Source organism: Pholis gunnellus (assembly GCF_910591455.1).
Source record: "Pholis gunnellus genome assembly, chromosome: 10".
Taxonomy (NCBI): Eukaryota; Metazoa; Chordata; class Actinopteri; order Perciformes; family Pholidae; genus Pholis; species Pholis gunnellus.
In genome coordinates this window covers 17572620-17585902 of record NC_136537.1, presented here as the reverse complement: position 1 = coordinate 17585902, position 13283 = coordinate 17572620, and the positions used below count along the sequence as shown (strand labels likewise).

Here is a 13283-nt window from a genome sequence, read left to right as displayed (position 1 = left end):
GTGATATTTACGCTTAAGGTTAATGCACTGCAGCAGCACTGCTAAAAATCCAGGACAACTACGTAAACATACAAAAACACACACATGCATGTACATGAGCTAAAGTAATGTTACTCCCCTTGTGTAAGCCGTACAGATAAACAAAATCTCTGGGCAGACAAAAGCTTTAAAGTATCGTCTTAGGCCCAAAAGAAGAGCTGCAGACATTCAGCGCATTCTTGTCAATATTATGGATGTAATGGATCTATTGTGTGCCACCACCGTACCACTATCAACAGGGTACTTTTCTGGGTCCATAACTTACCCGCACTCTAGATCCAGAAATCCCATTTATATATTTACACTGTGTATCTACTCTGAAAGAGAAGAATAAAAGCCATCAAAAGGAAAGGAAACTTTAGAGAGCTGCAGTGCTGACGATAAGCTTTTAGATTCCTGAAGCACAAATTATTCTTTGCAAAATTAGAAAAGAAAAGAGACCCGTAATGAGACTGCGCTACATTCCAGTGATCTGTTAATTGTGGGTAATCAGCTGTGTCGAAAAAATATTTCCCTACCAGGAAGTCTCTTAAGAGGAGCAAACAAATAGACGAGAGGGCATGGCATCAAAAACAACTCATGGCTCTCCTTCAATGAATACTAAGGAGCACATGTATTCCTCTACGTGTGCCAATCAAGCGGAAACCTCTTGGTGCTGGAAATGAAAGCGAACGTGGAAGTGTCAAAAATTGCAGTTCTTGAAATGGCCAGTTGAGGCTGGCTCCAAAAGCGAGACAATCCCCATAGAGCCCCATGTTAAAATACCCAATTTTACAGCAGTAACACACATTTTTACAACCTGGTACAACAATGGGTTTGGTCTTTATACCTTAACTGAAATTTTATAGTAGTCGCCAATTTTGATGGCAATGGCAGGAGCCACTCACTTCGAGCTTCACAACTTGTCTTCAGAAACCGATGGCGGACGTCACGGAGACTACGACCATATTTTATACAGTCTATGGAGCCAGTATCTTCTGAGCCGTCCCTGTAGTAAAAAACTATTTGCACTTATCCTCTCCAAAGAATTTACAGTCCTTCCAATTATCTTCTGCAATACTGAACGCAAACTCACCCAGATTTGCACAACAAATCACATCTACACTCTGGGGGAAAAGCAATAAAAGTGAAGATGTTTAAATTGCTGGTGCTTCATGACATGTCAGTGGGATACAATTAAAATCAGCCCGCAGTGTGGGAACACAAAAAGCCTGTCTAACACAGTGCATTGTGTTCTTGCTTTGTTTCTACAATGGTGGTGTATTAACACAATCAAGAAACAGTCTTGTGTGTGGGATCAGTGCAGAGCCAATTGAACCTGTAGACTCACTGAAAGACATACCTTTCCTTTGCAGCCTAAGAATGAAAAAAATCTTGATTCTTTTGTGCGAGCTCGGCATACAGACGCCAACCGCAACAGGACCAGCCCTAAAAAGGCCCCATTTTTTGCAGTATCTCCCCATTAAAGGGCAGAGCACAGCAATACTTGACACCACAGAGCTGCTGTGGTTAAGGCCTGTAACAGTGTCAGTGAATTCCCTTTAACCCAAAAGAGGGAGGTAAGATCGTCATTTAGATAATTGCACGCTGTTAATCTTTCTGCTTGTCATTTTGAGTTGCTAGATTCACATTATAATATTATATTAATATGACAGAATTTCACTTAGTTATTCAGCTTACTACACAAATGTCTATGCCAATAAATGTTGTATCAGCCAGAATGTTTATTTTATGGAGCCCTCAAATACAGCACAACTAGCCCTCACTGCATTTTACATTTTTGCTCCCAAACTTGATTCATGTGACACCATTTATCTCGGCGTGCCCTACAATGTTGCACCTGACAAACCACTCCAGCAAGAACCGCACTCATGAAATCCAGATCACTCAGTAAAGAGTTATTTTTGAGCACTGTGTGACAAACATTTTGTAACGATCCTTGACAGGATGAGATATGGGAGCCTCTGGAGGCCGCACAGAATTATTTGTGTGGCTTGGAGGTCAGCATTGATCCAGAATGCTGCAGCACGTGTACTAACAGAAACGAAGAAAAGAGATCATATTACTCCGGTATTAGCTTCTCCGCACTGGCTGCCAGTTAAATAACGAATTGAATTTAAAGTCCTTCTCCTCACCTACAAAGCCTTAATTGGCCGTGCACCATCATATCTTAAGGAGCTTATAGTACCATATTACTTGTCGTTCCTAGAGTCTCAAAAAGTAGGATGGGAGCCAGAGCCTTCAGTTATCAAGCTCCTCTTCTGTGGAACCAGCTTCCCGTTTCAGTCCGGGGGTCAGACACACTCACCACATTTAAGAGGAGGCTTAAGGCTTTCCTTTTTGATAACGCTTATAGTTAGGGCTGGATCAGGTTTGCCTTGGTCCAGCCCCTAGATATGCTGCTATAGGCCTAATCTGCCGGGGGACTTCCGAGGATACACTGAGCTCCTCTCTCGAAAGATGGAAGGCATGCAGTCATGGTGCTATACAAATATCACAGTTTTTACGATTTAAAAGTATGCCAGCTGGTTGAGGTCAAACGTTCTTGTTGCAACAAGTTTGTTCAATAAGCCGACAGCTCACGGTGCTAAGAAAGCGTCATCATTCTCGGACAGTGACCATCCACACTCTAACATGATTCACTGTGCTGACTCAGTGTTACTGTGGTACAGACAGACCTGACAAAGAGCTGTGTAGGTGTACAGCTATGAAGCCAAAGCATTCAGTGTGCAGCAGCTCATCCAACTGGATGTGAGTGACCACGATGCTCAGACCACAGGCCTTCAATAGATAATATTCAGCGTGCATGCATACATTTATTCCCTCCTGTTTAGTAAAATATTGCAGCTTGAGATTTTATTCCTTCAGAATGGGAGCTGTATGACAGGAAGTAGTCACATTATTTTTGCAATTAATATAAAATAATAAATTTGTGGAGCGGATTTAAACCTAACTGTGTCTGTCCGCTGTTTAGTGCGGCCTGCTACGTCTGGAAACGGTGCTGATGAGACATACAGTAGCTGTTGAACAGATAGGCAGAGGCTAGCGTAGTCGCATTACGTCTACTGCTGCCGAATCCAGATACACACATACAGACTGCAGCTCATTAATTATTAAACACAGAGAGCAGGCCAACAATCCAGGTCGTCTACATCACACCTCTGTGGGCTGTAAACAGCTACCTGCAGTCAGATACTGGCAGAAAGCATTCATTGTTCCGCGACGTCACCGAACCACATAACTGCTGTTTCTCATGCAGACGTCTTATCAGAAACAATCGCTGAGGTTTTAAAAAAGTCCATCTGTGTCACACCAGCTAATTCTGGGCTAAGAGCATAGCGTGCTCCAGTGTACGCCAACAGCCAGCAGCTTTTCACCCGAGAGCTCTACTTTATCTCAAGCTCATTATTAATAAAATGCCATGAGGCCCTAAGAGCATATTGCTCTGTCACTCAGGGCCTAGATTATAATACCCATTGGCTGCATGTAGTTAAATAATTCAACCAGCCTGAGGACTGCCTGTCACTTTGAAATTAACCCAAAAGGAAAAAAATAAATAAAAAATTACTGTCAGTGAAGACAGACACTCGCCTCTCAGCAGATACGATGAGCTGCCTGAGCTCGCTGCGAATTCTGTCAACTCTGTCTTCGCCTGTGTTAGTCACATTTGTTGAAAGAGTTTGTTGAAAGTTGAATGAGGAAAAGATCCTTTGGCTTCTTCGAGCAAAGCTCACTCTTTGAATCCAAGCACCACTGGCTGAGCTGACTCATGAAAGGCCTCCGTGAACCACTCACTGCTACCTCATTAGCTCCAAGAGACATGAAAAATGACAGGGTGAAATATCATTATGCGCCAAAGTTGCAGGCTGAGCCCGTTTCTATTTTGGTCTGGAGCTCCTTTGTGTGGTCAAACTACCGTAAGGTAGAACACTACAACCCGAGCCATCGCTCCTTAACGTAATTACACATACATCAGTGATACAGCTCACTATGCTGTGTGCTTACATGGACCCGTAAAAATATCTAAGTAATGCGGTTAACTAATCTCATGATGTCAACATGCTGCCAGAGTGGACACGTTATATGTTGATTCTTTCTACAGTAATTCTTCCTGCAGACAAAGTATACTGCGGCTAAGGGGGTTCTTACTTTCCCTGGTATCTGGAGCAACATAATCTAATGTGATGTCCTATTTCAATTTTCATTCAAAGCAATAGTTTGACATTTTGGGAAATACACCATCCCTGCAACAAAGGTGATATGCATATTTCCCAAAATGTCAAGCTAGTCCTAAATGTAAAACTGTTAACGCTTTTAGACGAATACAGTCTATTCTCATTTGATTATCACCGCAAAGTCTTTATTATTGCCTCAATTTGTCATTTTTTGAATACTTTATAAATAAATAGTTTCATCATTGAAGCCAGTATTTTGCATTACTTTTGATCACTTCGTTTTCTAACACCTGAATCATTCTAATTGGTTTAAAAAGAAACAACTAAACTTTAATACTGCATTTACCCAACAACATACTTCAAAAACAACATTGTCCTCTTTTGTATGCTAAAAATAGCTTGACTGGAACGCTGCATTACATCATGACAATGCCCGAATTCATGGAGAAACTCAGGCACGATGACTCGTCCAAGTCACATGCTTGTGAGACAGGCAGCAGGAGAGCAGAGTGAGGCTACAGGTGGAATTTCCCCTCGACTCTCCTTTCTCTCTGACGTCAGGTCCAGGGCAGCGGTTTACTGCCGCAATCAAACATGTCCGACAAGGTGGTATTCAGGTGTCAAAAGTCTGGGGTTGTGAAACAGCCGCGTACAATTCAGGAACTTTGCAAACAGCAGTTCCTCTGCGAGCCCTCAACAGAAAACAGGCCAACATGAGGTCTTATTTCTGCACGTATAAGGGGAAGTTCAACAGTTTTATTTCTCTTTTCACAGGTCGTTTCCTGCATTTCTGCAAGTCATTTGAGGCGTCAGCCATGTCATGTGATTGTTTGTTTAGTCGAAGCATAAGAACATTGCCATCTTGTGGTTATTCCTAAGCCACCAAATTACACTAAGTTACACCTGAGAATGCCATTGCTTACAGATGCTGGCTTTAGAAAATGTTTTTCTCTCGTTTTAAACTTGCAGGAGTTAGCAAGCGAGAACATTTTATTTGTAGCTGCAAGTGTGGACACATAACAATAAATCTACGGGTTGAACAATGTCACAATAGTTCCTAAATACCCAAAATATCTCTGAACACGGTTACAGGGTTGTAAACCTGTTTTTTAAGATTACCACATGTGCCAAATTGCTAAAGATTGCCAGTCTCTTGCAAGGCCACTCTGAAAGCTTTTGTGAAACTGTAGTGCTGCTTTCTAAATAGGATGAAAGCTCAGATCTTCTTTTTGTGTAGCCGAATCAATATCCAGCAGCCCATTAAGGCGGGCGGGTACGTCTTGGGCAATAAGAAGTGTCTAATGTCTGAGGAGCTCCTCGTCACTGGAAGGAGAACAGCACGGGAAGGCTCTCCATTATTGCCCTTGGTCAGGCTGCTGATGGTGACATCACTGTCACAGGATAAGAAGGCTACCGGGAACTGCTTTAACCTCAACCACACAGTCTTCTGTCTGCACACACACACACACACACACACACCATATCACTCAAACCAGAGAGGAAAAGGGGAAAAGAGAGGCTAAATGTGTGGACAGAAGCACGGCAGGATGTTTCTAAAACAAGGGCACATGCTCGAAGCAAAACATGACGCTCTCCACACCGGAGTATTTTTGGAAAGTCTTGCTCTGGATAATTGATTTCAGTGGATTGAAGTTTCCAGTTACCCACAAGCCTCTGCCCGTGTTCCCACCATAGGGAGATTGTAAGGGGAGAGCAGGGTGGGTGAAAGGGTTGGTGGGTCCAGCTGGTCCCGTCTCTAGCGGGACGGACAAGCTAAGAGCTCGTAACTCTTCGCCTCCCTCTGCGTCACAGCCGCCTTCTCTGAAGGGAGCAACTGCAGTCGACCAATGAGATTGTGTTCGTCCGTCCCATGATACAAGCATCTTAACTGAAAAATGTAAACATCTGGCAAACATTTAGACTTGCAACTAAATTTAGTTAATCAACTATACTATGGTGAAAAAAAAACTTTTGCCAGGAATTGAAGACATATATTTGAAGAAACAGCATTTATATTTGTCCTCCGAGGAGCTCAATGAGTATTTCAGACTCACTCTCAAAGCAACTCTGTCTTATTTTAGTGAATATATTCAGTTTGAGGCCTCTTCAATTGAATGGGTGACTCACGGTGGAGTCGGATTATGGGAAAATATGTGGACAAAATGACCAAAACAATCTCCAGGAGCCCAAGTTGACATTTCAAAACTGCTTAATTTATGCAACCAAAAGTCCAAGACAAAAAGAAAAGCAGTTTAATATAGTTGAACACTTAAAAAAAGATTAAATATCCACATTTTAGAATCTGGAACTAGTGAAATTTGTGCATTTTCACGTAAAAAACAGACAAACTGAATGATTAGTTTATATGCTATCGATCAACCAATGGATTCATTGATTCAACACTCCAGCTCAAAAACCAACTATCTCTAATAAGAGGCAGAACATCTGACCACAGTAGAAGGAACAAGGTTCAATGTTTTGTAGAAAATACTGGCGTCAGGGTGAAGACTTACAACAGGTCGGACTATGACTAAATGAGAGCTCTCTGTTCATATTAACTATTAGTATTAAAGCTCTGAACACAAACAAGCACTACAAACTGTACTGACATTCCTCTTGATGTCTATTATATGTACAAATGGGTGGTTATTAAAGGGGGCATCTCTGAAGCACACACACACACAGTCACATGACGACCGACACAAAGGGGAGACACAGAAATGGAGTAGTAGGCTGGAGGCCATGTATCCCAGAGGACAGTACTATCATCATATGAGTGCAGTCGTGCTTCTTTAGCTGCAGTGTGATCACTTTTCTGTGTTCTGAGTGTAGGCAAAGTGCAATAAAAACACCTAAACCGCTGTAATATTCTACAAGCCATTATCAGCTTTAAGTCATTTCACATGAAAAGCACCAGGAAGAATGTAGTAGTTAACATAACTCCAAAGGGTCCTCACATAGGCCCAGTACACATACAGATAGTTAGGCCTACATTCTTAGTTAAGGCTACAAGAAAGTAAGCAATACGTATAAAACACACTGTGGACTCACCCTGGTAGAAGATGTCATCAGCAGAGCATATGTCCTGGGCTCATGTTAACAGGAAGTGGTTATCCTCTGTCCTCATGAAAACACGGTGTCGTTAAAGGTGAGGCAACCGGTACTATAGCTCCATCATCCCACAGTCACCCGTCGGCTTTCACCATCCTGCTGCGTCCGTGTGCTTTCTGACACAAGGTTGCAGTTCTTCCTCGACAGGGGCTGATGCGTGGGGAATTCCAAACAGTCACATTTTCCTGGGAAATGATTGGCCCGGGACCAGAGTTTGGCTGACGGTAACCTTGTAGTAGTAAGACGGAATCAGGAGCGGTGGTTTGGAGTTGAGCAATATGGGATCGAGGGACGAGGGTGGATTAAAAGATGTTATGAAAAAACAAAAAGAAGTGGTCGCGCCATGCCCTGTTGCTTAAAATGTAAATAATGATCCAATTGATATGTTATTCTTAATACTAGTAGGATATTATTTATATGTAATCCATTACTGGAATTTCGCTAACCATTAAACAAACTGGTATCTAAACCGTTACGCTGTCACAGGTGTCACTTTAAAGGCAATTGTGTCAACAACGCGATTTAGTCAAATTAAGTTGCGGACGAAAAAAAAGGCGGTTGTAGGCTACAAGCTTGCGTTGGAGTTTTTTTTAGACGAGTTTGTTTTCCTCTACTAGACTACGATAAATGTTAGCATAGCGAGATAAAAGTGGAAATGGGCATCTTCCGGGAAGGTCCAAGCCCTTGTGAGATGAGAGCAATCGAGGATAACTTCTTAACGGGCGGGGTCTAAAGCAACGTAGGATTCCTTGAAAAGGACAGGCGTGAATTGCGATAGATGTAGCAAATAGCCTAAAAACACTCTTCATTTGTCAATAATGATATGATGTTATATATGTGGGATGGTCAAACGCACAAATAGAAATTATTTTTTTAAACATGGGCAAAAGTGTGTTCCCATACCGGGAGTCGAACCCGGGCCGCCTGGGTGAAAACCAGGAATCCTAACCGCTAGACCATATGGGAAAGATGTCTGAATAAAGTGGATTAGTCTATACTTACACAGTCTAATTCCATGGTGTCCTTAAATCTTTTGACAAGTCAATGAGCTGTGGTTACCATGATAGCTACACGTTCATAGTACGCGTTACATTAAAGCCAATCATGTTTTTTTATCTTGTTCTTGATCGCTTTGTCGTGTAAATTGCAACACTTGGTAGCTAGGTACCATCTAGTGGTCTTTCACTGTTACTGTAGATTGAATACAGGACGTCAGCCATAAATACCTTGGGTTGGTAACGGTTACTGGTTATATCCAAAGTAGAATTGAATATTTAATTAATTGACAAATGTGCAAAGAAAAAAATGAATATGACGAACAAAGGAGGGGTAAAACCCTTAAAATCACACGAATTGCTACAGTGTTCCAAACAAACTAAATATGGGTGCTAAACATATGACGTAATTGTATATGGACTTGAACAAGTGTAAAGACGGGGTCTCTCTGCTGTATAAAAAATACTTTAGCTGTGTAAAGTACGACCTGAAACTGGTTCACACAAATAAACAGGTAAACTAAACAATACTACGTTCAGTGATCCGGTTAGCGTGTGTTCGTGTGGCTCATTACAGCTCACCGTTGTACAGCTAGTTAATGAAAATACCCCTCTTCTTTCTAGTGCGAGTGGTAGCGCCCGTAGACTAGCACAGGCAGACAAATATTTGACAAACTAGCAATGGTTGGCTAGTCAGTTAGGAGTTAAAATAATACATCGAGAAAAATATATATATTTCCCGACACACAACCCATTTACGTGTATGCCAAGGGTTTAGGTTTCCGTGTCAACAGGATGTCAACTCCAGCAAGACGACGTTTAATGAGAGATTTTAAACGGTAGGCAAAAGGAAAACATCAGCGAAGTAGCTGTAGCGTAAGCTAAAGCTAACAAGCTAGGACTAGCTTGTTAGCTTTAGCCCATAGCGGCATTCTGAACTACAACTTTAATACTACAAATACACACATGAACACTGGGGGATTCTAATCGTGTTTTTGGCGAGGGTACTTAATGATAGTTGTGGGTAGTGTAAACTAGTTAATGACAGATTAACAGGTAACGATAATAACGTTGCTGGTGACAATCGTTGGCAAGGCAGCGACTAGCAACGTTGGTGTTGTGCAATTCATGGTCACTGCTCATAGATATAGATGTCGATGTTTTGGACACTGTAACATGATATTCGCGCCTTGCCCGAAACTGTTAGTGGTCATGTTCATACGTGATATGTGTGGGCCCACTGGTCTGTATTTGTAACTGGGTTATTGACAATGCAATTCATTGGCCAGATGGCCCTTCACAGGCAGAGGAAAGGTAGATGTCCAAATACACAGTGATCGAGGGAGCCCTGATAGATCACTATCTAAGCCTGAGGATAAGCAACCATCTGCCAGGCAGTCACTAACAATCTGCAGACACTTCATACGGTTTCTTATCTACAGTATTTTCTTACTAAACAGAACTGATGGTCACAGACAGAGGTTAAGAGTTAACCCACTGTCTAAATCAATCACCCCAGTATTTCTCTGACAGCGTGACTAAAGGACTGAACTTTAATAAACATTCATTAAGAACTTGGCTGAAATGGCCAATCAGGTAGAGGCAGTGTTCATTTTCACTGAGATAGGATAGTGCACTATAGACAACTCTATTTCTCACCTGACAATATCACAACAGTATGATTTATATCATTATATTGCCAAAAACAGACATTCCAGAAGAGTAATCAGCATTATAATAAGGTTTCCTGTGTTGATATATATCCAGCCAGAGTGTTTTCCAAACTCTCAGCCCTCCTTCAGCATACAATTGCCCAATGCCCACCCGGCCTTAGGGATTGTATTCCTGTTTTCACATTCAATGGAGCCTTGCTGTCTGCTGATTTGACTTCCATTTGTTTTGCTCAATTGAATATCATCTGTATTTTGTGACACCATTGTGCTTTTTTTACTCTATCTGTTAGACTGCAAGAGGATCCTCCAGCTGGAGTTAGTGGGGCACCATCAGAAAACAATATCATGGTATGGAATGCAGTCATTTTTGGGTAAGTTGATTTGTTAAAACCTATTACATTCATTTTAGTAATCAGTTTTGTAGAAATAGTCACTGTGATAATACTGTAGTTTATATCAGCGGGGGTTGTGAGTATTTCAAACTAGGGTATGAAAAGTGAATTGGATCTTTTTTGTAAGTGATGATCAACAGCCTGTGTTTTTTTTTTTTACTTCTCTTTTAGACCTGAGGGAACACCTTTTGAAGATGGTAAGTCCCCTTAAAGCTCTTTACATCCAAGTAATGTGTATTTCCAACCCTAATATTGCACATGGGAAGTTATATAGTGATTTGTATGGTAATGAGTAGATGTTAGATGGTGCCTTAGATGTTTTAACTAATAACTTGCTGCACTAGACTTTGTCAAGTTGTCCAAGAAGGTCAGCCTTTGACTTAGAGTTAATTCTTCTTCAGCATCTGTGGACCCTGAATAGTAGTTTTAAGTATTTCTTCAGAGCTTTTGTTGATCTTTTCTTTTAACCGCACAATTCCACAAAAATAACCAGTTTCAGATAACTAACTTGGCCGCTGACTTCCAAAAATGATGTAGTCTCGTTTTTGAGTGTTGTATCAAAATCACCAGAACCAGATCAATTTGACACATGCATTTACTAGTTGGCTAGATTACTGTAAAGCACTGTACCACTGTTACTAGTTGATGTATCGCAATTCATACAATGCCATTTCTTCTGACTTCCAGGAACCTTCAAACTTACCATTGAATTCACAGAGGAATATCCAAATAAACCTCCAACAGTGCGATTTGTCTCAAAAATGTTTCATCCAAACGGTATGTTCGTAATATATCTAGCGCCAAGAATTTCAGAAATGTTGTTACACATAGCCCTTATATTAGGTGTGCTCCTCTTTGCAGTGTATGCAGATGGAAGCATATGTTTAGATATACTTCAGAATCGTTGGAGTCCAACCTATGATGTCTCTTCAATCTTAACTTCAATACAGGTAATCCAACATTCCTTCACGCACATAAACACATTGTGTGCCAAAGCAAACCAGGATTAGTTCAAGTGACAAAGAAATAATATCCACAAGTAATTTATAGGTTGCGACTGCCTGTTATGTCATAAAGCTTCATTTGAAACATGTGTTTTGTTGTGTATTTCAAGTCTTTACTGGATGAGCCAAACCCAAACAGTCCAGCCAACAGCCAAGCAGCCCAGCTGTACCAGGAAAACAAGCGGGAGTACGAGAAGAGGGTTTCTGCTATTGTTGAACAGAGTTGGCGTGACTGTTGACCCCCGTTGTTATCGTTCGAGTAGGAACAGTGTCCCGGATCAAGAAACCACAGATCAAGAGAAACAGCTGATCTCACAGAAATAAAATCTTAAAATCCTTCTCAGTAGATTTGTCCCATAGCTGTTGCTACGTTTGTATGCTGTTGTGTTGTGGCATTCACTCCTGCCGAATGCTAGTGTTGGGCTGTAGCGTACGTTTGTTCAAAGTAAATGTAACTTGTTATATCTGGGTTACTTGCTACATGCACCAACTCGTTTCTTAAAAAATAAAAAATAAATAAATAAAAAAGGCAATAGCCAGTCTGTCACTTTTCTCCCTGTTTATTTCTACATGAAGTAAACTGGTTGGATGACACAGTGACAGTTCATTTGATGTGCTTGCTGTGTGGTTTGCTGTGTAGATACCGACAATACATATTTACAAAAAAAAGAAGCTGTTCATGGGTGTTGCTCCTTCTTTTTTAGTGGCCTCACTTCTTTTGGTTTTGTTTGTCTTTTGAATGCCTTTGAGAGGGATAGAAAATTAATCCTGCACAGACATCCATCCAGCTCAACAGATGCCTTTGGGGGGGTCATTTTTCTCTCAACTGTTGTTGTAAAGCCATGCGTTTGATTTTAAAAAAACTTTATAGAAATTGGTGAATACATATATGTCCCGCTTCAACACAGAAAGATGTTTAGTTCCCTTTCCGGGCACTTCACTTTGTTTCACGTACACAGTTTCATAATATTGACATTTAAAGGCTGTGTGAGAACATTTCTATGCTATTTTACAATCTTACACATCAGCTGATATAACAGGCTGATTACACTGTTTCACAACAGGATGGTGTCTGTTTTCAGATTATAAAACTTTGCACTGGTAACCCATGTAACAAACATGTACATTTTCTTGTAAATAAAAAAATAAATATACATCAGTTGTCTCTGTTGCTTTTTAACTCACAACACAAAAATATCCATCTGATGTCATCAGTTCAGATTTATTCATTACAGCCGTGAAAACAAGCAAACAAGTTAACTACTCACACAAACCAACACATCCGACATTTAACAAAGATCACAGCTTACAGTTTCCATGAGAAGAGTTTCTGATTCATGGACGCGGCTTGTTTTTGTAGAATGACAGCGGACAGCGTTGCTGGTAGAGAGATAGAGACGTATCACTACATTGAGACCGATATGAGCATCTGGCTACAGTTTGATGCCTCTCATGAGTCGACTGTCAACAATGTTCCACAACAAGCAGTGATGAGCTGCATTTTCTGCAAAGTTCCTTGAAATAGCCAGAAAACAAACAAAAAAAGCGGATCTCGCTAACAAAAACCTCTTAATTCCTAAAGTAACTGGAACATCATCAGGACATGATACCACAAAGTACTGAAGCTTGTGCAAAAAGTTAAACGAATAGAAGACGTGGAATGGCAGGAGACCAAAGAAAAAAAAGACAAATCACTTATTGTAAAGCTCCTGCTAAAGCTGAAGTATATTGCATGGCAAAGGAATGCAGAAACCACAGGTGATCCCTGAAGGATTCTCTTTTATTAATGTGTGTTGTAAGTTTGTCACATACAAGTAGAAACACAGCATTTACACTCGAGTGTGATTTGTACTGAAGTCTAAATGGATGTCCAATGTTTTTTTTGTATTTTGCC

The 13283-nt window shown here is 40.9% G+C and overlaps 1 protein-coding gene across 1 annotated transcript; it reads left to right on the top strand.

Moving 5' to 3' along the window:
* Window positions 1-8986: 8986 nt before the first annotated feature.
* On the top strand, window positions 8987-13262 carry ube2a (ubiquitin-conjugating enzyme E2A (RAD6 homolog)). Its single transcript, XM_079167126.1, has 6 exons — window positions 8987-9159; window positions 10284-10364; window positions 10557-10582; window positions 11073-11162; window positions 11247-11335; window positions 11500-13262. The coding sequence occupies exons 1-6, from the start codon at window positions 9116-9118 to the stop codon at window positions 11626-11628; spliced, it is 459 nt and encodes a 152-aa protein (XP_079023252.1). The 5' UTR covers window positions 8987-9115; the 3' UTR covers window positions 11629-13262.
* The last annotated feature ends 21 nt before the right edge of the window (window positions 13263-13283 follow it).